This window comes from Cyanistes caeruleus, chromosome 30 (assembly GCF_971803275.1).
Source record: "Cyanistes caeruleus chromosome 30, bCyaCae1.hap1.1, whole genome shotgun sequence".
Taxonomy (NCBI): Eukaryota; Metazoa; Chordata; class Aves; order Passeriformes; family Paridae; genus Cyanistes; species Cyanistes caeruleus.
In genome coordinates this window covers 1,349,309-1,374,991 of record NC_141730.1, presented here as the reverse complement: position 1 = coordinate 1,374,991, position 25,683 = coordinate 1,349,309, and the positions used below count along the sequence as shown (strand labels likewise).

The 25,683-nt window shown below is 66.2% G+C and overlaps 5 protein-coding genes across 19 annotated transcripts; 4 read left to right on the top strand and 1 right to left on the bottom strand.

The window, feature by feature from the left end:
* Positions 1 to 964: 964 nt before the first annotated feature.
* On the top strand, positions 965 to 7,595 carry HDGF (heparin binding growth factor). The gene is made up of 6 exons (XM_086866249.1): positions 965 to 1,326; positions 6,355 to 6,431; positions 6,517 to 6,655; positions 6,746 to 6,922; positions 6,996 to 7,189; positions 7,296 to 7,595. Exons 1-6 carry the CDS (start codon positions 1,240 to 1,242, stop codon positions 7,300 to 7,302), a joined length of 681 nt encoding a protein of 226 aa, XP_086722375.1. The 5' UTR covers positions 965 to 1,239; the 3' UTR covers positions 7,303 to 7,595.
* A 1,046-nt stretch (positions 7,596 to 8,641) lies between these two features.
* Positions 8,642 to 10,505, top strand: MRPL24 (mitochondrial ribosomal protein L24). Of its 6 annotated transcripts, none has more exons than XM_086866254.1 (6): positions 8,642 to 8,739; positions 9,408 to 9,591; positions 9,672 to 9,767; positions 9,856 to 9,959; positions 10,044 to 10,170; positions 10,255 to 10,505. In XM_086866254.1, the coding sequence occupies exons 2-6, from the start codon at positions 9,412 to 9,414 to the stop codon at positions 10,312 to 10,314; spliced, it is 567 nt and encodes a 188-aa protein (XP_086722380.1). In that variant the 5' UTR covers positions 8,642 to 8,739; positions 9,408 to 9,411; the 3' UTR covers positions 10,315 to 10,505. The 6 variants fall into 6 exon arrangements, with proteins under 6 accessions (XP_086722380.1, XP_086722378.1, XP_086722383.1 ...); XM_086866252.1 differs by having other exon boundaries at positions 10,044 to 10,174; XM_086866257.1 differs by having other exon boundaries at positions 8,688 to 8,739; positions 9,401 to 9,591; positions 10,044 to 10,174.
* Positions 10,506 to 13,050, bottom strand: METTL25B (methyltransferase like 25B). Of its 2 annotated transcripts, XM_086866220.1 has the most exons (8): positions 12,871 to 13,050; positions 12,538 to 12,656; positions 12,176 to 12,463; positions 12,040 to 12,102; positions 11,898 to 11,969; positions 11,278 to 11,534; positions 10,849 to 11,036; positions 10,506 to 10,746 (listed from the first exon to the last, which is right to left on the bottom strand). In XM_086866220.1, the coding sequence occupies exons 1-8, from the start codon at positions 12,914 to 12,916 to the stop codon at positions 10,523 to 10,525; spliced, it is 1,257 nt and encodes a 418-aa protein (XP_086722346.1). In that variant the 5' UTR covers positions 12,917 to 13,050; the 3' UTR covers positions 10,506 to 10,522. The 2 variants fall into 2 exon arrangements, with proteins under 2 accessions (XP_086722346.1, XP_086722345.1); XM_086866219.1 differs by having other exon boundaries at positions 11,278 to 11,969; positions 12,871 to 13,036.
* An 85-nt stretch (positions 13,051 to 13,135) lies between these two features.
* On the top strand, positions 13,136 to 15,101 carry ISG20L2 (interferon stimulated exonuclease gene 20 like 2). Its single transcript, XM_023918287.2, has 3 exons — positions 13,136 to 13,923; positions 14,041 to 14,241; positions 14,864 to 15,101. The coding sequence occupies exons 1-3, from the start codon at positions 13,222 to 13,224 to the stop codon at positions 14,975 to 14,977; spliced, it is 1,017 nt and encodes a 338-aa protein (XP_023774055.2). The 5' UTR covers positions 13,136 to 13,221; the 3' UTR covers positions 14,978 to 15,101.
* Positions 15,102 to 16,486: 1,385 nt separating this feature from the next.
* On the top strand, positions 16,487 to 23,018 carry CRABP2 (cellular retinoic acid binding protein 2). 9 transcript variants are annotated; one of them, XM_086866263.1, is made up of 7 exons: positions 16,487 to 16,532; positions 18,074 to 18,247; positions 18,494 to 18,813; positions 19,347 to 19,421; positions 21,325 to 21,503; positions 22,198 to 22,314; positions 22,446 to 23,018. In XM_086866263.1, the coding sequence occupies exons 4-7, from the start codon at positions 19,352 to 19,354 to the stop codon at positions 22,494 to 22,496; spliced, it is 417 nt and encodes a 138-aa protein (XP_086722389.1). In that variant the 5' UTR covers positions 16,487 to 16,532; positions 18,074 to 18,247; positions 18,494 to 18,813; positions 19,347 to 19,351; the 3' UTR covers positions 22,497 to 23,018. The 9 variants fall into 9 exon arrangements, with proteins under 9 accessions (XP_086722389.1, XP_086722385.1, XP_086722390.1 ...); XM_086866259.1 differs by lacking the exon at positions 16,487 to 16,532 and adding an exon at positions 17,250 to 17,404; XM_086866264.1 differs by lacking the exon at positions 16,487 to 16,532 and adding an exon at positions 17,265 to 17,404 and having other exon boundaries at positions 18,494 to 18,807.
* Positions 23,019 to 25,683: the final 2,665 nt, after the last annotated feature.

Below are 25,683 nucleotides of genomic sequence, written 5' to 3'. Positions count from 1 at the left end.
AGGGACCCTGAGTGGGCACCAAATGCTCCCAGTCCTTGCTTTTATCTCTTTCCATAGGCTGACCTCCCTCTTATATCACGTATTCCAGCTATAGCCACGATGTGGGATTTTAGGGATGCTCCTACACTGGGTTAACATCATTTTACACTGGGTTTAGGCTGGTTTTGCATTGGTTTGCACATTTTGCACTGTTTTACAGTGGTTTCACTGTGTCATGTTACAGCAATTTTGCAATGCTTTAACATAGGTTTACACTGGTTTCATACTGTCTCACACTGCTTTTGTACTGATTTGCATTGTTTTAAAAACAGTTTTGCACTGTTTTACATAGCTTTAAGCCGATTTTGCACTGTTTTATGCGATTTTATGCCAGTTTTGCGCTGTTTTACAGGGGTTTATACCATTTTGGTGCTGTTTTACACCTGTTTTTCATTGTTTCACATTATAGTTTTGCACCGTTTTACATGTTTCTACACCATTTTGCTGCTGTTTTACACTGCTTTTTCACCGTCTTACACTGGTTTCGCATGGGTTTACGCCCGTTTTCCGCTGTTTTAGACGGATTTTGCTGTAACACCGGATTTGCACCGCTTCTACACCGGACCCCTCCATTCCCAGGCGGGGCGTCCCTCTGGTGTCACCCCGAGCTGGCGTTCCCATCGCGGCTGGAAGCATCCACATCCCCTCCAGGGCCAACCTGCAGCCGGTTTTTGCACATTTTGGGCTCGGCCGGCGTTTTTTGGGGGCCGGCTCGGCGCCGTGGGCGGGCTGTGGGTGTGAGCGCCCAGGCAGCGCTGCCGAGCCCGCGAGCTCCGAGCGCATCCACCGGGAGGAGGAGGAGGAGGAGAGGAGGAGGAGGAGGAAGGGGAAGGGTGGGGGGGGGGGGTGGCGGAGGGAGGGAGCAATTGAATTTCAAACACAAACAACCGCATGGGGCTTGGGCCCTCCGCCGCTGCGCCGCGCCGCCGCTGACCCCGCGGCCGCCGCCGCCGCCCCCCGCCCGGGCTCCGCGCCGGGGGGGCAGAGCAGCCGCTGCCTCCCCCCTCGGATTAGGGAGGTGGTGTTTTTTTTGTTGGGGTTTTTTTCTTTCTTTTTTTTCTTTTCTTTTTTTTTTTTTTTTTTTTTTTGGCTAATCCCTGCCTCGCCGGGTTTTGCCTCCGCAACTTCATCCCTAACCCCCTCCTCCCCTCCCCCATCCCCCGCCCGCTCCCCCGGTCCCGGGAGGAGCCGCAAGCCAAGATGTCCCGGTCCAACCGGCAGAAGGAATACAAATGCGGGGACCTGGTCTTCGCCAAGATGAAGGGTTACCCGCACTGGCCTGCCCGGGTAAGGAGCTGGGGAAGGGCTGTGGGGGGCGATGGGACCCCCGGTGCCCCCCGGTGCTCTCTCCGGTGCTCCCCGTTGCATAACGCGGGCGGCCGAGGTGCCCCGGGGGATGGGGGGAGGGGGCGCACCGGGGTCAGGCTGCCCCCGTGGAACGGCGGGGGGTGTGATCACACTGGGGTCAGGCTCCGAGCCCCCCCGGTCCGTTTCCCCCGGGGCCGGGGTCCAACTTTGCCGGCACCTTATGTAAGGCCGGGCCCGGCGGACTCGGGGGTTACTCGGTACCGAGGCTCGGGGAGGCGCTTTCGGGACATTTCGTTGGGCTTGGGGGGGATTTCATGTGTTGGAAACAACGTCCCGGGCTCCCCCCGGGGCCCTTTTTGCGCTGTTTATTCATTTCTCTCCCGGGGGGTCACGGGTGGAGACCGCGTGGCTTCTGCCACCGCGTGGGAGTGCGGACCCCGCTCGGGCCGGCCCCGGTGACCGGGGCCGCATCCAGCACCGGAGCACGAGGCTGGGCCAGCCCGGGGTGAGCCCCTGCCCGGGGTGAGCCCCTCCCCGGGGTGACCCCTCCCGGCTGCCGGGGGGTCCCTGTTCCACGTGGGGCCGCACCACGACGCCCTTCCCGCTCCATTGCGGGACCCCGGGGAGGGGCCGGGTTGCTCCCCCCGCGCTTCACCGATGATCTGGGGGAGCCCGGGGGGGTCCAGCCGAACCCCCCCGCCCTGACCTCGCCGGCAGGTCCCCGAGCGTGTCCCCCGGCTCTTCGTGGCCTTACCTCTTGCCACGGGTGCCGGAGAGGTGCCAGCGCTCGCCGGGAGTTTGGCTTTAAAAAATCGATAGAATTATTGAGGACTTAGGACGGGGAGAAGGGGGGGCCGTGGATACGGGGAGGGCGCGGGGGGGTCGAGGCTCCGCCACTGCCCCCCGGCTCCCTCCAGCCCTCCAGGGCCCTGGGGGGGCCGTGCCGTGAGCCCGGGACCCCTGGGATGAAACCCAAAGCCTTCAGGGCCGGATCCCGGCCGGGGGCCGTGGGCAGCTCTGGCTACACAACACGGCGCTGGTTATTTTTAAGCGGTTGATGATGCAGTTTAAAATTTCCTTGGAGTGTTCCCCCCACACGCACACACACACACACTCCCCGGCCTTGCTGCAAAGGGCACTGGGGCTGCCTGGAAACCCCAAATTGAGCGGAAAAGGGGAGGAATGGGGCGGTGGGCTTTAAAGGCCGAGGATCCCCCCCCATCCCCTCCTCCTTCCCCTCCCGGATTTGAATAACTTTTGTTTGGTTTGTCGGGTTCTGGCGGGGAGGCCGGGAGGGGGTTGGGAGCCGTTCGGATTTGGCACTGGCCTCCCAACGCGCATTTGAAAGCGGCTTTGCGAGGAGGAGCCAGAGGGATCCCTGGGAGCCCGGCGCCTGCTTCCACCGCCGCCCGCCTTTCCCCCGCAGCCTCTCTCCGGGGGACAGCGATGCTCCCCCTGCCCGCTGCCCCATCCTCCTCCTCCTCCCATCCCATCCCATCCCATCCCATCCCATCCCATCCCATCCCATCCCATCCCATCGCGGCTCGCTTCCCGAGCAGCCGCTGCCCCGGGTGCCCCGCCGGGGGTGACGCCGGGTCGGGGCTCGCAAAGCCGGGCTCAGCTCCCGGGGACCGAATTAGCGCCTGAGCGCGCCCGGGCCCGCTCGGGTTTCACACCCCGCTCATCTCCTGCTTTCGCCGCCACCATCATGGCAGGAGTGTTTCGGGGCTGCTGGGGCAGGCAGGGAGCAGGTTTTCCCCCTCTGGAAGCAGCGGGAGGTTGGGCTCCCCAAGCCCAGGGATGCTGGTTGATCGCGAGGGGGGGTTTGGAGTGCAGCCCTCCCCACCGTGACTAATCGGTCAGGGTGAAGCAGGCAGGGCTTGCCCGTGACTAATCAGGTGCTGTGATGAAACGTTACCCGGCCACGCGTGGCGTTTGCTGGGATATTTGTTTCCAACCAGGTGTGGCTGGAGCAGAGAGATACCGGAAGAAATGGAGGGGGGAGCTGGCAGCACTGCGGGGCAGGGGTTGTTTCTCTGACCTGTTCCCTGGGGATGGTACCTGGCACCGTCCCCCAACACCAACAGCTTGGCCCCTGCCTCCAGTGGAAGCCTCTCCCTGAGAGGAGCAGCATTAAACAGAGGGGAAACTGAGGCATGCGAGTGGGGAGATGAGTCGCTGGCACCTGGAAGATGATGCTTGCCTCCCTCTTCCCCTCACCCCTTTCTCTGCAGGGTCCCTTATGCCGGACCCTCGTTGTCACCTGCCCATTTGTGCTTCCCTGCTGCTGTGGCCAGATCCGCAGATCTTTCATACAGAGCTCTGGGACAGCATGGGAGGACGTCAGGGGACGAAGCAGCAGCACCACGCTGGGGATCCTGGCACCACTGACATCCCCCTCCTGAGCATCTCCTGCTCCCATGGCTGGCTGTGCGGCGGGGCCAGGATCCTGCTGGCCATACCCTCTGGAGCAGGGTAATTTGCTGCCCATTGCCAGGCTGCTGCTGGGATGGGGCCCAGGGACGGCCCCAGGGCTGAGGAGAGCCCTGGGGAGTGCATGGGTGGTTCACCCATGGGACTCAGGGATGCTCAGGGAGCCCCCCACCCGGTGCATGTGACCCACATGAGTTAATTCCATTAATTCCCCTTCCTGACAGTCAGCTCCTCGCTGCCAATCATGTCCTGAAGTGGGGAAACTGAGGCAGGGAGGGGGCTGCTCCCAGCCCCCATGGCCAGTGCAGGGCAGGTTGCACAGCCGTGCTCCATGGACCAGTTGCAAAGGTGAAGAGCAGAGGTTGGGGGCAGAGTCCAGTGCGGGGGTACGTGCCTGTCCCTCCCCTGCCACGCTCCAGAGCTCCCCCTCCCAGGGGAGCTGTCCCAGCCCATTTTCGGATCCCCCCCCAGGCCCTGGATGCAGGTTCCTGGGCAGGGCCGGGCTGTGACACCGGTGCCATTCGCAGGAGCTGGCAGGGCACAGAAATGGGCACCGTGGACTTTACCCGGGCACTGCAGCCCTGTCTCCCCCCACTGCCACTGTCCAGTGAGCAGCAGGGACAGACAAACAGACATGGGGCGTGACAGTGCCACGAGCCCTGGGCCCCCTTCATGGGGCACTTTGGGCAGCCCAGGGGTTTTGGGTGGGTTTGCACCCGCCGGTGCTATCAGTGTCCCCAATGGGGAGTCACCCGTCTGTCCCGTGTCCCCACACCCCAGTCCCCACCTGCCCATGCAGATAGAGCCACCACGTCCTCTTGGGGTGCAGGAGGGGCTGATAAACGGCCGGTGCTGGCAGGAATGGGCTGTGCAGGGAATCCCACTGTCAGGGGGATCTCAGATGTCCCCCAAGCCCCTCAGTTCATGGGCTGGGGACACAATTCCACAGGGCAGCCAGCCCTGGACCTGCTGCCCGTGCCTCTGCATGCCTTTCCTTGGGGAAGGACATTTGGGAACTTGCTCTGGGAATGGTGCAGCTGGGGAATCTCCATCAGGGTCCTGGCACTGCCAGGGGCTATGGGGTCCCTGTCCAAGCCCAGGGGGTGTCTGGGTTCCATGTCCTTGCTCAGGGCCTCTAGGGCTGATGGGGCCTTGGCCACATTGTCCCAGGAGTGACCTGCAGGAACGTGGCCTGCGGGAAGCGCCATCCCCGGTGGGGCTGGGCTGGGCTGGGCTGGGCTGGTGGCCTCCCCTCTGAGTCACACCATCCCCTCCTCCGCCTTCGGTGCCACGCAGGGATGGAGCTGCTGCTCCCAGCTGCCACCGTGGGCCAGGGTCCCGCTGGGGACTGCTGCAAGGGCTGGACTGACCTTTGCTCTGCTGGGGACCGTCCCTGCTCCTGGAATGTCCCCAAGCCTGTGAGGAACCGGCAGCATTGGGGCATGACAATGCCAGTAGCCCCAGGGCGCTGGGTGGGAGCACTTCACCAATCCTGAAACGCCCCCTGGATCCTGATGCAGGGCGGCCTGCATGCCCCAAACCACAGTGGGGATGGCACAAAGGCACATCCCACCCAGGAGTGGGACATCACACCGACCATCCACCACCTGGTGCCTGTGCAGAGCCTTCCCAGTGTCCCATCCCTTCCATCTGCCCCTGGGGCTGTGCCAGCACTGCCCCTCGGCACAGGGGCAAGCGTTAGTTCCATTCCCAGCTCTGGGAGGGAAATCAGGAGGAACTCTTGGCCAGGTCCACCCTGTCACAACACCCCAGCCCTGCTGGCTGGGGAAACTGAGGCTCGGCAAGCTGTGGGGGGTCATGGTGACTTAGGAAAGGTTGTGCCATGAGTCAGCAGAGCGCTGGCAATGGGACCCAGCATCCCGGCCATCTGTGCTGGCACCTTCCAGCCCAGTGACGTGCTGGCACCTGCCCCAAGACCCCCACCCGCATCCTCCTTCAGCTCCTTCCACCTCCCTTTGAGGTTTTCTCAGGGAATTTATGGCTGCTGGCTGCAGGGGGGGTTATTTTTAGATGCTATAAAAAGCAGCCGGAGTTGCTTTCGCTCCGTTCCCGCTTGGCGCCTCGGGATTATTCACGCTCGGTGGAGCAGCACCTGCCCGTGGGCTTGACACCGGCTGCTGCTTGACCCCACAGCCCTTGCCAGGCTGTCCCCTTGTCTGGTGACCCCGTTCTGGCCAGGGTGTCCCAGCAGCAGGGTGGTGTCCCCCAAGGCACCCCGATCCCCAGGCTGGGACCTGTGGCCCCACTGGCACTGCTGGTAGCGCCTGAATTTGCTGAGTGTGTCTGAGCTGGTCTAGACAAGAGCTTAAGAGAGGAGGGGCTGGGAGAAGGGGAGCCCTGCTGGCCCCCACACCAGTGGGCACAAAAACTGGTTCTGCTGATCACTTCTTGCCAGCACTGTCTCTGGATGGTGGGTGAATTCCCAAGGAGTCGCATTTTCCTTTCCTGAGCAGTGCCCATCAATAGGACACTGGAGGGGGATGATGTCCTGGGGTCTGAGAAGCCCTAGGGGTCTCTGCCCTCTCCTCTCACCCTGTCCTTCGTGTCACACAGATTGATGAGATGCCAGAAGCTGCAGTCAAATCCTCCTCCAATAAGTACCAAGTCTTCTTCTTCGGGACCCACGAAACGTGAGTGGGAGCTTGAGCTTACAGGGCGGGTGGGAAAAGTGAGATTCCCCTCACTCCCACCCCTCACTGTTTTCCCCTGGCACAGGGCATTCCTGGGGCCCAAAGACCTCTTCCCCTATGAGGAGTGCAAGGAGAAGTTTGGAAAACCCAACAAGCGGAAAGGGTTCAGCGAAGGTTTGTGGGAGATTGAGAACAACCCCACGGTCAAAGCCTCCGGTTACCAGGTGAGTCATGAGCTGTGGGGCCTCCATCCCACCTCTCCCCCCATTCCTCCTTCCTGGGTGCCCTCTGTGACCCCCTCCCCATTGCCAAAGCCCACCCAGAAGAAGAGCTGCTCCGAGGCGGCCGAGCGGGAGCCGCAGGGAGATGGGGAGAAGAAAGGCAACGCAGAGGGGAGCAGCGATGAGGAGGGGAAGCTGGTGATCGACGAGCAGTCCAAGGAGAAGAACGAGAAAGCCGGGATCAAGAGGAAAGCAGAAGATGCTTTAGAGGTACTGGGTGGGCCCCCGGGGATGGGGATGTGGGTGATTTGGGCTGGGGCTGACTTGAGCTCCCCCTGCCCAGGACTCCCCCAAACGCCCCAAGGATGCAGAGGGGCAGGAAGGGGACAAGAAGGTGGACAACGAAGAGGCCCCCAAGGAGGAGCCCAAAGCCAACCCGAGCGAAGGGGAGAAGAACAGTGACACTGCCGACGCACCAGACACCAACGAAGCCAAGCAGCAGGAGGGCAAGGAGGAGGTCAGAGACCACAAGGAGAGGTGAGGGTGGTGCAGTGACCCCTGTCCCCACAGCCCCAGGCCTTGGGGGCATCCCTGGCACCACAGGGTCTGACTGACAACCTGGGTCTCTTCTTGGCCTCCACAGCCTGTAGCGGCTTCCCTGGCGTGCTGATCCTTCCCTGCCGGCTCCTGGGTGCTGCCCCGTGTCGCCCACGCCGGCTCGTCACGTCCGGAGCTCTGGACGAGAGAAACCACCCCAAAATGAAATTTCAAAAGGAAAAAAAAAAAGAAAAAAAAACTACAACAAGAGAGAGGAATGGCAGAGCAGCCCGGTACTGACCCCGAGTGCTCCGTGCCTGCCCTGCTGTGGGCGCACGCTTTGTATTAGTGATTCCTCGGGGCTGAGCAGTTGATTTGAAATAAAAGCGAATCTTGCCTTTTTAAAGCGCTTGTAGGCCCTGGGTGAGCCCCTGGGGACTAACCTAGCCCCAGGACCCCCTGCATGGGTGGTTTTGGGGCCCTTTGGGCTGCCCAGAGAGGTGGGGCTGCCAGAGCCCCTCTGGCAGCTCTGGAGCACATGGACCAGGGGGAGAGATGGAGCTGGGGCAGGGAAAGAGCCAGGGGAGAGTTTTGGAGGGGAGCTAAAATAGGAATTAGAGAATCATACAATGCCCTGGGCTGGAAGGGACACAGAAGGATCAAATCTTACTCCTGGCACTGCACGCAAGACCTCAAAATCCCAGCATCCAAGAGCATTGTCTAAACACTCCTTGACTTGTAGGATCATGAAATCACAGAATATCCTGAGCTGGAAGGAATGTACAGGGATCATCGAGCCCTGGCCTTGCACAGGACACCCCCAGATCCCATTGTCCTAGAGTGTTGTCCAAGCACTCAACTTCTATCCTGGAATAGTGAAATATCCTGAGCAGGGAGGGACCTGCCAGGATCATGGAGCCCAGCTCTGTGCCCTGCACGGGACACCCCAAAATCGCGTCCTGTGCCCGAGGCCCTTGTCCAAATGCTCCTTGAGCTGTGGCAGGCTTGTGGCCGTGACCATTCTCCGTGCACCCTGTTCCATACACACAGCCCAGCGAGGAGAGCCCAGCCCGGGGGAATCTGCCCGTGCCCGGTTCTCTGCAGAGGGGACAGCAGCAACCCTCCCCTGCCCCAGGGCCAGCCCCAGGTACAGGCAGGGCAGCGGCAGAAAATGGAGCCGTGGCCGGGTGCCAGCTTCGGCGGGACTACAGCTCCCGACAGCCGCTCCACCGTGTGCCGGAGCGCCGCGGGAGCTGCGGCGGGACTGGAGGACCGGAGGGGCGGGGGACAACGGGGGCGGCGGGACTACAGTTCCCGGCGTGCCCCGCGCCAGGACTATGGCTCCCGGCGTGCCCTGCGGCGGGCTCCACCTCCGCGGTCTCCGCAGCGCTCCCAAGCGGGGCCGCGCGCCACGGCAGCGCCGCGTCTGGGCATGCGCTGAGCCGGGCCACGCCCACCCAGAGCGTAGTCACGCTCACCCAGAGCGTACCCACGCTCACACAGCGCCCGGCCACGCCCCCCGGAGCGTGGGAGCGGCGCGGGTCCCGCAGGTGAGCGGGGTCGGGGTCCGGGACCTCTGTGGGAGCTCTGCGGGGCCCTTTCTGGGGTACCGGAGGGGTTTGCCGGGGCTTGGGGCCCTTTGGGGGTGGCCGGGGCTCTGCCGGACGCCTGGGTGTCGTTTCCAGCGGGGGTGTGCTGTGCGGGACCCTGGGTTCCCTTCGGCTGGTGGTGGGGCTGTGCGGGTTCTCTTTGGGAATGCGGGGGGACTTGGGGGATGGAGGCGGCTCTGCCGGTGCCCGTGTGCCCTTTGGGGGAATGGCATTTGTGGGACCCCTGGGTCCTCTTTGATGGGGTGCTCTCCCCATCTGTGGGACGCCCGTGTTCCCCTTTGGGTAAAGGGAAAAGTGTCTGTGTGACTCCTTGGTTTTCTTCGGGGAGCGGGGGGCTCTACAGGTCCCGTTTGGGTGCTTTGCAGGACACCTGGGTCCCCTTTGGGTGGGGGGGTGCCCTTTGGGATCCCTGGCTCCCTTTTCTGGGGGGCTGATCTGCCAGACGCTTTGATCCCCTTCAGGGGGCTCTCAGGGCCCGGGTGGGTGGGGGTGGCTCCTCCTTGGTGGTGAGTGGGCTCTGCCGGACCCCTGCATCTCGCCCAGCCCCACATAACCCTGGGGAGCATCCCCAGGGGGTTCAGTGGCCCCCCTGACCTCCAAGTCCCCAGCACCATGCGGCTCTCGGCGCTGCTGAGCACGGCACGGCCGCGGCTGCCCCCGGGGTACCGGCACGGGCTGTGGCCCCCCGACTCCACGGCAGCCCGGCTCCGCAACCCCCCGGGGCAGCGCCGCCGCAAGGTCTTTGTGGAACCCATCGCCAAGGACGACTGGAAGGTGTTTAAGGGTGACACGGTGAGGCTCCCTCTCCCCGGGATCCCCCCTGGCTGGCAGCGGGGCTGGGGGTCCCAGCTGTGCCCCTCTCTCCACCGCAGGTCCAGGTGCTGGCCGGGAAGGACGCGGGGAAGCAGGGGATGGTCACCCAGGTGGTGCAAGCCCGTAACTGGGTGGTGGTGGAAGGACTGAACACGGTGAGGCTGGAGCAGGGAGGGCTGGAGGGGGCTGTGAGGAGGCCGGGGAGGCCACGGGCTGTCAGTGACCCCCCCTGTGCCCTCGCAGCACTATCGCTACATCAACCGCACAGCCAAGTACTCTGGGACCTACATCAGCAGCGAGGCACCGCTGCTGCTCAGCCAGATCTGCCTGGTGGACCCCGAGGACCGGTAACGGCCTGGGGGGGAGCTGAAGGAACCCCAGTGCTGCCCCCCACCTCAGTCCTGCCCCCTGCCAACGCCGTGTGCCCACAGGAAGCCCACGGAGGTGGAGTGGCGCTACACGGAGGAGGGCGAGCGCGTCCGCGTGTCGCTGCGCAGCGGCCGCATCCTGCCCGTGCCCCCCCAGCCACGCCAGGACGGCGTCGTCCCCGAGCAGTGGGTGGGTGAGTGCCACGGTGGCAGAGGCTGGGGGGATGTCCCCGGGGGGACACAGGGAGTCAGCGCTGTCCCCTCGCCTGCACAGATGGCCCCAAGGACACATCAGAGGAGGATGCGCTGGCCAAGACGTACCGGCCATCCCTGAAGACCTTCGAGGAGGAGATCATGGATGCCATGGGGATCGTGGAGACACGCCGGGCCAAGAAATCCTACTGGTATTAACTGGAGGAGCTGGAAACCTCCACAAGCTGGGCTCTGCAATAAGCACCTCCCTTGATTTTTTGTGTTAGTAGCGTGCAGTGTTTTTGGAGCAGCACTGATTCACTCACACCCAAACCATATGAATCCTGGCTTTATTGTGCTCTGTGCCCAGGGCTGTGAGGGCTCTGCTCCACTCTGGGGGACTCTGATTCCCCCAGATCCTTGTCCTCGCTGCTGTCTGTGTCCTCACTGCTGTCCTCACTGTCCCTGTCCAGCCCGGCCAGCACTGTGGCCAGCGGGGTCCGTGCGGCCACCAGCACCAGGTTCCGCGGAGAGAACCGGGGGTTGAAGAGGGGCACAAGGGCACAGTGGAAACCTGGGAAAACGGCAAAGGAGAGTCCCGAGAGCGGAGTGAGGGGTCCAGAGAGAGAGGAAACAGGAGGGGGAGGATCATCCTGGCAGCCCTGCCCACACCCACCTTGCTCCCGCAGGTAGAGCAGACGGTCGAGCAGGATGAGGGTCTCCACGGCAGGTGCCAGAAGCTGACCCAAGGTGCAGAATGCCACCACCTTGTGCTGCTGCTCCAGCATGGCCCCCACGGCCCCCGAGTCCAGCGGAACCCCCGCTGGGTCCAGTCCCGCAAGAGGCAGCCCCAGGTGGGCGTATCTGTCATGAAAGGGGGCAGGGGAGTCCCAGGCAGGACTCCCCCCTCCCCAAACTCACTGTGGGGCCAGGAGGGGACACAGAAGAGTGTCCCTACTCCCCAAACTCACAAGGAGACTTCCAGAAAAGGATCCTCCATCCCCAAACTCGGGGCCAGCAGATGTCCCAGAAAGGGGTCCCACCTCCCCAGACTCACTGGGGACCACCAGGGGATGCAGAAGAGGGTCCCCCCGCCCAAACTCACTGGGAGAAGCTGAGGGTATGCGCCTTCCTGCCTGGCTGCAGGCCCAGGTGCCTCTTGGCGGGGTCAGCGGTGCAGATGAGGCTCTCGAGCACGGCACGGTAGCAGTGGGCTCGCAGCTGGGGGCTGTCCCTGCACAGCCGCCCCTCAAACTCCTCCAGTGCGTGGCACGCAGCCTCCCGTGCGCGGTAGGACAGCTGGTGGCCCGGCAGCGCGGCCACTGAGGTGCTCAGGGGGTAGCCTGTGGGGCAGCCGGGGGGCTGCGGGCCGGTTGACAGCTTCATGTAGCAGCAGCCCACCAAGGCCACGGCAGCCACGGCGGGGCTGCGGGCGAAGTGGCTCAGCAGGGCCGGGCTGAGGTCCCCGCAGGCGTGGAGCCCCGTCACCAGCACCTGCCCCCCGTCCTCAGAGCCTCCCGGGCCCCCCAGCGGGTTCCTGGCAGTGGGGCCGGGTCCTGGGGGGTCGGGGGGCAGGAGCTCTCCCCAGGGAGCTGCGGGGTCCAGGCGCCCGGCCACGTGCTGTGGGGCCCGGGGGGTGAGGGGGCGCGGGGGGAGCCTCTCGTGCCCCCTGGCTTTCCCCAGCTCCCGCAGCAGCTCCTGGTCGAAGCGCTCAGCCAGGCTCACCAGGCGGCCGTCGCTCTCCACTGCAGTGACCGACAGACCCAGGCCAAAGGCCAGGAACCGAGAAAGGTGGCCCTGTGGAGGGACACAAGCTCAGCTCGGGTGGGGGGATCCCCTGGGACCCCTCGGTGTCCCCCACTCTTACCTGCCCTGCTCCGATATCCACCACGCGCTCGCAGCCGGTGGCCCGGCTCAGCCGCTGCAGCAGCTGTGGGGAACAGGGGCTGTTAGGGGGACTGGGGGGACTCGGGAGGTCTCAGGGGATGGCGAGGAGCACCCACCTTGCCCAGGCGCTGGATCTCGTGCTGCTTTTTCGGCTTGACATGGCGGCGGAGCAGCGGGTGCAGGCGGGAGCTCTGGCACGGGGGGCGCGGGGACCCTGCCGGGCACCCCCGAGGGAAGGCAAGGGCCCGAGCAGCGGCGGCAAAGGCCAGGAGGGACAAGGGCCAGGCAGCCCCCGGGCCCCCGCGGCCCCCCAGGAGCCCGGCCAGCTGCGCAGGGCTGGCGCTGGCCAGAGCGGGCTGCCAGGCCGGGGGCAGCTGTGCCCACAGACCCTCGGTGAAGAAATCCTGAGGGGAGAGGGGTCAGCGTGGAGAACACGGCCCGGGGGGGGACGGCCCGGGGACAGCTTGGGGACACTCACAATGACGAAGGCGTCGAGCAGGGGCCGGTAGAGCATCAGGAGGCGGATGATGTCAGCGGCCCGCCGCTGCTCCCGGGAGTGCTGCACGTGTGGGGGGCTGTGCGGTGCCATGGCAGCTCCTGGGGGCAGCGGGGATCAGCCCTGGCGCTCGCACATCACCCAGGGCTCATCCCCTCCCTGGCTCTGCCCAACCCGTTCAGCCATATGACGTCATATGCCACGCCATGAGACATCACCCTTCCCGCAATGATGTCACGCAGCTGTGACATCCCCCCCCCCCCCCCCACTGAGACACCCCCCGGAGCCATCACATCACCCCGGGGCATCACTCACCCCCGAGCACCCGTGACATCATCGGGCCGGCCGGGACACCGGGCATGTCGCCGATACCCCGCGACGTCGCTTTGACGTCACCAGTTACGTCACGGAGCCGCCGCGGCCGCGCGCGCTCTGCTCAGCGCGCCTCGCCGCCGAGTTCCCGCCGCGGCGCGCGCGGTAAACGTCACTTCCGGTACCGTGCACACCGCGTGTCTCACGGGAACTTCCGGTTCCGGGACGCGCGGGTGAAGGGGGTGGGGGTGGGAGCGGGGGTCTCCGGGGGCCGGTGCCGGCACTCTCGGGTGTCGGGGATCCCCGGGGCCCAGCCGTCTCTCCGCACCGCAGCGGCCCTGGCCCGGTGCCGCCATGGACGATTTGATCCTCAACTTGGACTTCTCCGCCCCCGCAAGCCGCCCGAAGAAGAAGCCGGGGAACCAAAAGCACCAGAGGTTCGTGCGGCGGCGGCGGGAGCTGGAGCGCCGCGGGGTCCTGCGGCAGAAGCAGCTCCCGGCGGCACCGGGCGGGCCCCGGCGGGCTCCGGGACGGGGGTCGGGGAGGAGCGGGGGCGGCCCCGGGAAGCCTCGCTCGGGCCGGCCCAGGCCGTGCCCCAAAGAGAACGGCCCTGCCGCCGCCCCCCGATGCACCCCGGACTCCCAGAACGGCCACACCGGGACCTCAAGGACCGAGGGGAAGGCTCGGGGGGCGGCTCGGGACTCCGCCAAAGCTGTCGGAGCCCCCCCGGCATCCCAGAAGGACTCCGCTGGAACCGGTGCTCCCGCTAGCAGCAAGGGGAAGGCTCGGAGGGCGGCTCGGGGCACCCCCACGGCCGGCGGTGCCCCCCCGGCGCCCTCCAAGCTCGTGGCCATAGACTGTGAGATGGTGGGCACGGGCCCCGGCGGGCGCACGAGCTCCCTGGCCCGGTGCAGCATCGTCACGTACGAGGGTGATGTGGTGTACGATCAGTACGTGCGGCCCGAGGCTCCCATCGTGGATTACCGGACCCGCTGGAGCGGGATCCGCCGGCAGCACATGGACAGAGCCGTGCCCTTCCGCAGGGCGCAGCAGCAGGTGCGGGGGGAGCTCAGGGAGGGAGCGGGGCTGGGCTCTGCAGCTTTGGGGGGAGGGATTGTCCCCACGGCTCTGCCCCGTGGGGCACGGGGGTCTCAACCCCCTCCTCTCGTGCAGGTGCTGCGGATCCTCGCCGGGAAGGTGGTGGTCGGCCACGCCATCCACAACGACTTCAAGGCTCTGCAGTACTCCCATCCCAAAGCTCTGACCCGGGACACGGCGCAGATGCCGCTGCTGAACCGCCGGGCTGGCTTCCCAGAGAACACGGCCATCTCCCTGAAGCGCCTCACCAAGGCTCTGCTGAACCAGGACATCCAGGTACCGCGGCAGGGAGACGCTGGGGAGGGAAGTGCCATCCCTGGGGGAGGATCCAAGGCACCTTGAATGCTGCCAGCCCTGGAGCAAGGCAGCCCCGTGCCTCAGTTTCCCTGGAAAGCAGCCTGTGGGAGGGGGGGACCTTCAGCTCAAACCCTGCAGCCTGGGGGACCTTTTCCTGCTCTTTCCCCCTCGCTATCTGTGCACACCCCACAGCACTGCCTGCAGCTCCCCAGTTTTCTCCTTATCCCTAAATCTGCCTGTACTCCCCTGAGCTCCCCACATCCCCCTAGAGCTTCCCTTACCCCCAAATCTGCCTGCACCCTCCCCAAATCTGCCTGTGCCCTCCCCAAATCTGCCTGCACCCTCCCCAAATCTGCCTGTGCCCCCAATTCCCCACAGCTACTTGCACCCCCTCATCTCCCTGGAGCTGCCTACGTGCCCTGATCGTCACACGTTCCCCCACCTGATCCACCTGTCCCCCCAAATTTTCCTGCACACCCTCATCTCCATGCATCCCCCCGACCCTTGCGTGCATTGCCCCACAGCTGCCTGCACCCCCTAATCTCTCCACAATTCTGCCCCCCAAAATGGGAGCTGTGGTGACTTGTGTCTGTCCCCACAGGTAGGGAAAAGCGGCCATTCCTCGGTGGAGGATGCCCGAGCCACCATGGAGCTCTACAAGGTGGTGGAGGAGGAGTGGGAGCAGCACCTGCGGCAGAACCTGAAGCAGGAGTGACGCTCTGGGGGCTCAAAGTGACACCCCCAGCCTGGTCCTGCCTCTGGGGGAACCCAGAGTGACACCCCCAGCCTGGTCCTGCCTCTGGGGGAACCCAGAGTGACACCCCCAGCCTGGTCCTGCCTCTGGGGGAACCCAGAGTGACACCCCCAGCCTGGTCCTGCCTCTGGGGGAACCCAGAGTGACACCCCCAGCCTGGTGCTGCCCCTCGGGGCTCCTGTGGCTGCTGAGGGGCTGCTCTTGTCCGTGGATGATGAAGAGCAGGGTGTGACATCCCCCAGGCTGATGTGCCTTGTCCCGCCCTGTTCTCGCCAGGATTTGGGAGGGCCTGGGACGGTGCCTTCCCCAAGAGGGGTCTCTGGGATCCTGCACCCCTCAGACACTTCGGGGCTGCTGCTGGTCCTGATCTGGGAGCGACATTGGGGCATCCTGAGCACAGCCCCCATCGCTGGGGCTTTGGGAACGGAGCGGGCTCCTTCCTCTTCCCAAAACTACCTCTGGTAGCTGCCCGTGCGCCCCGGGCCGCAGTGTAGGAATGGCTGGGACTCGGATCCCTCTGGAAAGTCCCCACTCTGCTCCGGGGGCTGCTTGGGTCGGTGGTTAAGTTCCACCTACCTCGTCGTGCAGAGGGCAGGACAAACTCGGGCGTGGGGAGCAGGCCCGTGTGCCTGCCCGAGCCCCCAGTGCTGCCCCGACCCCCGCGGGGGAGTCCCCCCGGATCCGGCCTGGGGACACCCCCGGCACCGGAGGGCGGCCTTACCCCGCAGGCGCCGGAGCCCGACGGGAACCACTTTGAACTGAAACGTTTTGTGCAAAATCCTAATTAAAAAAAAAATAAATATTAAAGAGCTGTAACCTTCGGCGGGGGTGTGGAGGAGCCCCCGGCCCCGGTGGGCGGGAGGGGGGGTCCCTTACCGGGCCGAGGTCACCCGGAACCCTCCAACATCTGCGTCCCGAGGGCTCTTCTTCCTCCTCTTCTTCATGCCAGGGACGAGCTGGCCCCTTCCCCGGCTCTGGGCACCCCCCGGCACCCCTTTAGTGCTGGAAGCGAGGGGCTGCGGCAGCTCCGGGAGCGGTGCCGGTGCGAACCCGGCTCCTCCATGGGGGATCCCCCGCCCCCGCCGGGCTGGACGCGGCCCCGAGCCCCCGACGTGCGTCACTTTTTCCAGAGTTTCCTCGTGTTTACGTGGCTGCGCTTGGCTCGGGGGAACCCGAGGGAGGGTTTTGGGGTGAACAACCCGGCAGTGGGAGGGGCCCGTCCCCCTTTATTTGGGGTTAAACGCGCAGATCTGGAGAGCGAGCATCCCACGGGCTTGCGGAGTTTGGGGGGAGCATCCCTCCCACTCCTGCCTTGCACACCCGGGGGGTGGGAAAGCTGTCTGAGCCCCAAAATCCAGAGGAAGGTGGGAGGGCGGAGGAGCAGGCGGGAGCCTTTGTGTCTGGGCCGGGTTTGGCGGTGATTAGGGGCTTTACTGCGGTTATAAATGGCCGGTCGTTAAAGGGGTTTATGGCCCTGGAAATGAGAAGCAGCCGGCCGGGCCCCAGCCCTCGGCGGGTGCGGGATGTGGGTCAGGGTCCCGGGGGCTTTGCTTGAATCTCACCCGGGGGTACCCTCGGATGGGGCTGGGGGCCGGGCGCGGGCTGGAACGGAGGGTCCTGGGGCTGGGGCAGAGCCCCGGAGCTGAGGGAAGGTCCCAGAGCCGGGACAGGGCTGGATGGGGGTCCTGGAGCTGAGTGAGGATCCTGGGCAGGGGCAGGGCTGGATCGGGGTCCTGGAGCTGAGTGAGGGTCCTGGGCAGGGGCAGGGCTGGATCGGGGTCCTGGAGCTGAGTGAGGGTCCTGGGCAGGGGCAGGGCTGGATCGGGGTCCTGGAGCTGAGTGAGGGTCCTGGGCAGGGGCAGGGCTGGATCGGGGTCCTGGAGCTGAGTGAGGGTCCTGGGTCGGGGCAGGGCTGGATCGGGGTCCTGGTAGGGGCAGGGCTGGATGTGGGTCCTGGGTCGGGGCAGGGCTGGATCGGGGTCCTGGGTCGGGGCAGGGCTGGATGGGGGTCCTGGTAGGGGCAGGGCTGGATCGGGGTCCTAGGTCGGGGCAGGCTCCCGCTGTGGCGGCACCGCAGAGCTCTTGGGGCACGTGGGCTCCCTCCCGCCCCACAGCCGGGGGTCCCATCGGCCACGGGGCCGGGGCCGGACTCGGTCGCGCCGTCCAGCTGGGTTTCATTTCCGCAGCGGCCGTGGCCGTGGCCAGAGGCGGGGGGTGGGGGCTGCGTCCCGCCAGCTGGGAAGGATTTGTGGGGACATGGGGCGGAGACGACGGGTGACCTGCCCTTGCTCAGGCTTCACCCCCCCAGCCCCCAACAGTGCAGCGGGGCCCCCCATCCTCTCTCCCAACTCACCGAGAGGCTGGGGAAATTGGGATGACCCCAAACAGGTTTGGTGGGGGTACCCGACACCCCCTCCCGGGGCGGATCCCGGGCACCGGGGAGGGGCGGGGGGAACATCCCCAAGCAACCACATCCTCCCAGGAGGGGCTCTGGGGCACCGACAGCATTTGGGGGGATTCCCCGGGGGTACCGGGGAAGCGATGGAGCCCTGCCTGGGCTGGGGGAGCCCCCCCACGGTTTGCGCTCAGGATTTCTGCGGTTTGTGAGGATTTTTGCCGGGAAGGGAGGTGCGGGCGGTGGATGGTGCCGGATGTTTCCAGGGGCTGAGCCAGCTGCTGCTGCCCTGGCACTGGGAGCCGGCTCCCCACCCGCCTCCCAGGGAATCTGAGCCCTTCCCAGGGGTGACAGGCGTTCCTGGGGCGTTATTTGGTGCCCGTAGTTTGCCTGCCCACCCCAGGGCTTCACCGGGATGGTCGGGAGAGGAGGGTGGGGTGCGAAGGCTTTATCCGCCTTTCCCGGCAGAATCCCTTCCAGATGTGGGGCTGCCGGTGCTGGCGCTCATAACCCCAGTGTGTCACGGTACCCAGCACGGAAGCAGGGGTGCCCCGAGGTGTTTGCCCGCAGATCCCACCCCAAACCCCTCCACCCAATTACCCTGGAATGTAGATGCATTTTATTGTTTGGGGTTTTTCTGTTTTTTCCCCTATTTTCCCCAGATTTGGAGCAAACCCATAGCACCGCCCCTCCTGTGACTCCGGGATGGGAGGACGCAGTTCCTGCGTCCCCTGGGATGAAGGGGTTGGAGTGACCCTTCACCAGCACCCCCTTCCCGAGCCCCTGCAGCTCTGCCTGTCCCTGTCCCCTCTGGCACGGCCTCGGCGCTGCTGTAGGTGAGGTTATGTCAGCGCTTGGTGAGAAATCCTGTTCTTCGGGGGATTAGGGATGCGGCAAGCCGGGACTTGGCTCACCGGCCCGAGCCGGAGGTTCTGGGGGCACAGGGGGGACGTGGACAGGAGGAGGGGGGCGGCGGGGGTTCTGTGGGGCCTTTTCACCCCAAATCGGAGAAGTAACCTCTCTCCTTCCATTCGAGAGGTCCTGCTGAACCAGAAACGCCATTTCTTGCTTTTCTTGCCCAGAACCGGCCCCGCAGCGCAACCTGCCCTTCCCGCGGCGGTTCCCAGGGCTGAAAAACCTCGGGAAATCCCTCGGCGCTCCTTACCTGCCTGAGACCAGGCTTTCACCTGCCCCTGGCAGCTCACCCCAAGCTCAGGAGCAGCCTCCCTGCCCTGCACGCACACGAGTGTGCCCGGACACGGCTGCGAGTTTGTGCGTGACCGTGAGGCTGGGAAAGTCTCTGCCCTGCCCGCGTACCCGTGCCCACACGGACGCACCTGCAGCCGCCCTGCCAACATCCCAGCCCTGCGAACACGCGTGTCCTGCGCACACGGGGGTGCGGGTGGGTCTGGGGGGCGCGCAGCTGCAGGGGGACGCGTGGAGATCGGGGGGTGCAGGCAGCTTGGAGGGGTACAGCCGGATTCGGGGGGTGCAGCAGCTGCCGGGGGCGCAGCACACGTAGGGTACAGGTAGGTTCGGGGGATGCTGGAGATTAGGGGGGTACAGGCAGCTCGGGGAGATGCAGCCAGCCTGGGGGGTGCGGGGAGATGAGGAGCGTTCAGATCTCAGCGGGAATGGGAGGAGTTTGGGGGGCACAGGCAGAGCAGGTGGTGCCTCCAGGCTGCACCCCCACGGCAAATGGGGGCGGGGGGCTCCCTCCGGGCTCTCACTCCGCAGGTGAGCGCGGAGCCCCCGTGCCGGGGCCGGGGCCGGGGGGTGGGACCAGCTCGGCGATAAAACGGCGGCGCGGGCGGGACGGGACGGACGGACGGAGGGAGCCAGCGGCGGGGCCGGTGCCGGTGCGGAGGGTGCAGCGGATCCCTCGAACCGCTTCTTCCCCCCTCGGTCCCCTCCCTGCGCCCCCCACGCCGGCAGCCGCGATGCCCAACTTCTCCGGGAACTGGAAGATGAAGAGCTCGGAAAACTTCGAGGAGCTACTGAAGGCGCTGGGTGAGTGGAGCCCCGCTCTCCCTCCGCGTCCCTCGGGGACTCCCTCGGGCTGGGGGCGGCGCAGGGGGGGCGGGTGGGCTTCCCCCCATCTCCCCTCCAAATCCTCCTGCAGCCCGGGAGTGACGGTGCCCAGAAGCGCCGTGTGCCGGGGGGATCCCTCTGCTCCCCCTTTCAAACAAAGCTCTCGTGGCTGGTGCCCCACTGAGGAGTCGGAGGCACGAGGGGCCGGGCAGCGTGTCCCGCTCCCGATGGATCCCCTGCGGGTCCTCCTCTTTCCTGCCTCAGTTTTCTCGCTCTGCTGGTCCCCCAAGAATGGGCACCCCCAGACACGGGCTCTGCCACCACCCCGCTCCCCTTCGGTCCCTCTGCCCCCCATCCCGAAAGTGCCCGTGGGCTCGCCTGCCCCACGGACCCTGGGTACAGCCGCTGTCCCCAAAACCAGCCCAAGCAGGTCCCCACAGTTTTGGGGTCCCCACCCTCACAGGCCTCATCTCGGGCCCCTTTGCCCCCCATGGCAGACCCGTGTCCCCAGTGAGCGGGGGTGGGGAGGGCCAGGAGTCACGGCAGGCGGTGGGACTGGGGGGGCACAGGCCGGGGGGTCCCCGGGGCTTTGGGCAGGATCAAATCCAGCTCCCCCACTGCTCCCCTCTGCCTGACCCGCTCCTCGCCAGCCGGGGAGCTGCCGGAGCAGAATATTTTCCAGGTTAGGGGATACGTAACGAATATTTCAGGATAATTATCACTTTCTTGGGTTTCACTCCCGATCCCCCGTCGCCCCTTCTCCCCGCCCTGGCCCCGCTGCTGGAACCGGCTCGGGGAAACCTCAGCAGGAAAATAAATCTGCCGCCCCCCCCGGAGCCCTGTTCCTTTCCCACGGCGCAAAGTGGGGGCTCCTGCAGGCCGGTGCCCCCGGCCGTGCCGGGTGGAGGGGCTGGGGGTTTCATCAGCCTCAGGCCCCCGGACTGACTGCACCATAGCGCCCTAGCCTTGTTTTTGCTCCCTTTGGGGGCTGTTCCTTCTCCCCCACCCCCGACAGCATCATGTGGGGGGCGTGGGGCGCCGTGTCTGCCCCCACGAGGTTTTGGGCATCTCCCCCCGAATCAGGCCTCGGCGGGAGGGAAGGGACTTGGAGGTGTTGGTGAGGACTTGGCGTGGCCATCGAGGGGGCTCCTCAGGGATGTGTCCCTTCTCACTGTAGGGGAGTCCGGCTCCTGGAGCCCCACGAGCACCCGCGGCCCCTCCGTGTCTCCCCCGTCCCTGTGCCGGGGGGAACCTCCTTTGTGCAGGGACCTTCTGGGGGGGTGGCCGGTACGGACCCGGAGGGTGACATGGGAACAATGTCCCCAAAGAGCAGCTCCCCCCTGTCACAGCCGGGGGCTCCAGGACGTGATGGATGAGCCGCCTCTGGAGCGGGGACAAAGCCCCAGCTGCCCCGCGTTGGCGAGGGGGCTGCGGGGGGAGACGTGGGACCTCTCGGGGGGGGTCACGCAGGTCACCTAACACAGAGCTCGGACTGGGGCCCTTGTCCCTGCTGTCACCCCGCCCTGGGTGAGCCCTTGCCCCCGTCACCCCTGTCCCTTCCCCCGGGCGCATCCGGCGCCAAGCCCGGCACCCCCTCTCCCGCCCCCTCCACCAGGTAACGAGAGCCAGATGTGGCCCAGATGTGGCCGGGGGGGCTCGTCCGTCCCCTCCCGGGTTGCGTTGAGCCACCTGCAGCTCTCGGCGCACCCTGGGACGCGTCACTGCCAAGTGTGGGAGCTGCGGCCGCGGCCCCCCCGTGCTCCCCCCGGCTGGGGGGGGCGGTGGGCTCCGCACGGCCCCCGAGGGACCCGAATCAGCCCGGTTCACCGGGGGACGCTGCGGGGCTGGAGGGGGAGCTCGGTGCCACCGTCCCCTTCCCCAGGCGTGAACATGATGCTGCGGAAGATCGCGGTGGCGGCGGCAGCGAAGCCGGCGGTGGAGATCCGGCAGGACGGGGAGAGCTTCTACATCCGCACCTCGACCCCCGTGCGCACCACCGAGATCCGCTTCAGGGTGGGCGAGGAGTTCGAGGAGCAGACGGTGGATGGGCGGCCCTGCAAGGTGTGCACATGGGCACACGGGCACCGAGTGTGTGTGTGAGTGTGAGTGAGTGTGAGTGAGTGTGTACACTTTGCACCAGGGGCTCTTGTGCCCACAGCTGTGCACACGATGTTGGTGTGTGTTCGTGCACGCGTGCCCGTGCGCACACTCGAGTTTGCACCGACACGTTTGGCGTTAGGGCAGGAGCTTTCAGCTGTGTCTGTCTGCACTCAGCCACCTTCTCTCCGCAGCGTGGGGGCTGCTTCCCCTCTTCCCGGACCCCAAGCTCTCCCTGTGCCCCCCAATCGCTTCCCATACCCCCAGCCCTGTGCCCCTAATCCCTCCCTTGCACCCCCCATAACTTCTCTGTTCACCACAAAACCTCAACCCCTCCTTGTGCAACTCAACGCCTTTCCTGCACCCCCAAAGTCTCCCTGTGCCCCCCCCAGCCCCTTCCTGCACCCCCAACCCCTTCCTGCACCCCCAGCCCGTTCCCTGTGCTCCCACCCCCTTCCCTGTGCCATCAACCCCTCGTTGTGCCCCTCATCCCCTCCCTGTGCCCCCCAGGTGCCAGATGAGCCCGGACACGGGTCTGGCACCGGGACAAACGGCCCCATTCCGCTGCCGGGGGTGGTGACAGATACTCGGGGATGGGTGGAAGGTGTCCTGCGGGTTCCCACATCCCCATCCAGCGCTGCCCTCTCTCCCCCTGCAGAGCTTGGCCAGGTGGGAGAGCGAGAACAAGATGGTGTGCGAGCAGCGGCTGCTCAAGGGCGACGGGCCCAAGACGGGCTGGTCCCGGGAGATGACCAACGACGGGGAGCTCATCCTGGTGAGGGGGAATTGGGGGAATTCGGGGGGCAGCGCTGCCCGCAGCGTGCGCTGGGACACCCCCACGGAGTGGGGCGCGATGGGGAGGGGAGGAGGCCACGGCCGTGCCCGTGACCCTGCTTCTCCTTGCAGACCATGACGGCCGACGATGTTGTCTGCACCAGGGTCTACATCCGGGAGTGACCCCCCCGCTCAGCTGACACCCCCCGCCCCCCGTATCCCCCCTCCCCCACCCCGTGTCCCCTCAGTCCCCTGCACTCATCCCCCGGCCACGGTGCAGGACGGTGTTGCATCTCCCCACGGGGGTACAGCAGTGAACCCCTTTTTCTTTGGGGGACACACACACGGCTTCCCCTCCCTCTGCAGGGCGGGCTCTCCCCAGGGGCAGCAGAATCTCCCGTTCTGGCCCCGCTCTGCTGCGGACGAAGCGCTCAGGGCCTGGCGAGGTGCCGGGATGCGGTGGGGGGTAACGCGGCCCCTCCCTGCCCTTTGGGCTGGTTTGAGCTGGTTTGGGTTTCGGCTGCTGTTGGTTCCCGCAGCCCCCAGCCCTGCCCCGCGACCCCTCCCCAGTATTTATTTGTGAATATTGTACCAGACGGGAACACCAAACCCCCCCAGTCTGGGGCAGTGCCAGGTCCCAGCCCCTCCAGGGTCCAGCTTCCCTCTGTCACCTCCTTCCTTTTTCAATAAATGTCTTATAACCCCCCCGTGCTATCCGCGTCTCTCCTGCTGGATCTGGCACACAGATCCCACACCCTGGGTCTCATGCTCTGGATCCCACATCCCAAATTCTGCGCTCTAGATCCCACACCCCACATCCCTGAATCCCACAGCCTGGAATCTGCACCCCAGATCCCGCACTCCAGATCCCACACCCTGCATTCCACACCCCGGATCCTTCGCGCTGGATCCTGCGCCCCACATCCGCTCCCCGGCCGTTGCGCAAGGGGCCGGGGGCGAAGGCGGCAGCTGGGTTGGCACATCCCGGCGTGGGAAGCGGGTGGTGGCTCTGCGGTGACCCTGGGGTGACTGTGGGGCAGGGAGGGCGCTGTGGGGCTGCGGCGTTGGGCTCTGCCTCAGCTCCAGCGCGGGGGGCATGAGACCCCAGCCCAGCCGGCTCTGGGGATCTGGGGGTGCCTCTGGCTGCTGCCGGCTGGGACGCGGCTCTGGGCATTTCCCAGGGATGCTCTTTGGGCGCTGCCCGATAATTGCCCTGCACGGGATGGCATTAATTACCCCTGGGTGGGGGGCTCAGCAGGAAGGGTCGGGGTGAAGGACTGCCCTGCCTCGAGGCTGCCCCCCATACCCTGCCCAACTCGGCTCTCCCGGAATGGGCCGGGACCCCTCGGCCAGGGCAGCCCGAGCCGCTGTGGGGCGGGTGGGGGGCACTGCCCCACCGAGCTGGTGATAGGGGGAGTCTGAGCAGGGGGATGGAGAAGGGAGCCAGGGCTCAGGGCTGGCTTCATCCCCACACCCGGGGTGTGATCCTGCACCTCGGGAGTGCGTCCAGCAGCAGGAAGGGTGGAATTACACCTTCCCTGGGGAGGAGGAGGAGGAGGAGGAGGAGAAGGGGGAGGAAGGCTCCGGTATCTCCAGGTGGCCACTTGGCAGGCGCCCATCACCCCTGTCGCCATTCCCAAAGCGCTGCCAGGGCCGTGTGCCGGCTCTCCCGGAGTCCCCGAGGGTGGGCGCAGGACCCCTCCCCACTTCACCCAACCGGCCCTCGGAGACCCCGGGAACGGCACGGCCGGGCGGAGCAGCCGGTAATGGAATCCAGCCGTCCCCCCCGGCTCCGACGGCCTCCCCTCGTTGGAGGAATATCCGCTTTCCCCCCGCAAGCCCTGGGGACGGCTCCGGTTTGCCTCGGCTTGGGGGGATCTTTGGGGAGGCTCTGGGACCCCGAGAGCTTGGGGGCATGTCTGCATGGGGGGTGGTCTGTGGCTGCCTGCGCTCCCCCCGCACCGGCCCGGGGGTCCCATTCTTCTGCTCTGGGGTGCTGGGGGGCTCCGGGAGGGGCAGCGGCGGGAGGTGGCCCCTCCCCTCCCCGGAGCACGGCCGCTGCTCGGGCCGTTAGATGGCGGCTGCTCTCGAAACAAAAGCAAGTTCCTCTGTGCCGGGATGGGTAGGGGGGCTGGGATGGAGGGGCCGTGAGTAACCCCAAAATTTCTCTGGAGGCTGCGGCCCCCTCCCACGGCTCCGCGTGGGTGGTGTCGAGGTCCCCGGCGCCTCTAATCCGGCACTAATCCTCCCCGGTGACCCCGGTGGCCCCCGGGCGGCCCCGCTGCCCCCCCGGGCTGGGGAGGGGGCCGGGCTGGCCCCTCGCCTTTCATCTCCGGAGACAAAGCGGGGCCGGCCCCCTCCCCGTTCTGTGCGCAGGGAATGAATGCCCGACCCTGGGGACCCTGGCCCCTCACCCCGGATTTTTTCCATGCATTTTCTGGAAGCAGAGGCTGGGCTGGGTGTGGGGGAACTGCGGGGGGACGTGGCTGCATCTCATCCCCCCCGCCCCTCCTGGATCTATCGGGAGGGAGCGGGGGCTTCGATGTGCCTGAGGCGGGGGCTGCGCTGGCTCCTGCCCTGCCGGGGATGTCCCTGCGCGGGCAGGGGGACAGGACTCGTGGGGCAGGTTTGGGGGGCACCCCCTGCGGTGCGCCAGGACGATGGGGACGCGGATAGAGGGAGGCTGAGCCGGAGCAACAACAACACCAACCCCCCCCCCCCATCCCCATTCCCGTGCATGACCCCAGGATGAGTGTGCCCCTAGGGCTGGTGTCACCCCCCAGTCATCCCCACACCCTCCCAGGGCCACTGCCCAGCTCGGAGCCCACCCTGGACGGTCCGGAGGGTCCCGGCTGGCTGCTGGACATCCTCCCCCCAGCAGAGGTACTCGGTGAGGAGCTCAGGGTGGGGTCAGCTCCCCGGAGAGCAGACTCTGGACCGTGTCACAAGCTTGGTGGCCCAGGGGCGTTGGGTGGGCCCAGTGCCGGCCAGGGCATCGCGCACCTGTGCAGGTGGGCTCTGGCACGGCACAGGGGTCCCTGCCCCGAGGCAGCTCCTTGCGCCCAGTGCGGTCTCAGGGGTGTCCCCACCGAACTGGGGTGACAGCTCGTCCTCGGGGGTGTCCCCACGGCTCAGGGCAGCCAGGGGCGCTGACGCCTGCATAGCTCAGGCTCGGGTGACTGTCACCTCCTGCCGGGCTCAGCCCCTCCCTGTGCCCGGTGGGCTGGGGGCTGTTCCCCCCTTCCCCCCCACTCCCCTCGGCTGGCAGCCGGCCAGCATTGTTCTCCCCGCCACCGCCTCCTTCTCCTCCTCCTCCTCTCCCCCTCCAGCTGCATCTGGCGCCGGAGCTTTCCTGGGCTCCAGTGGAGGG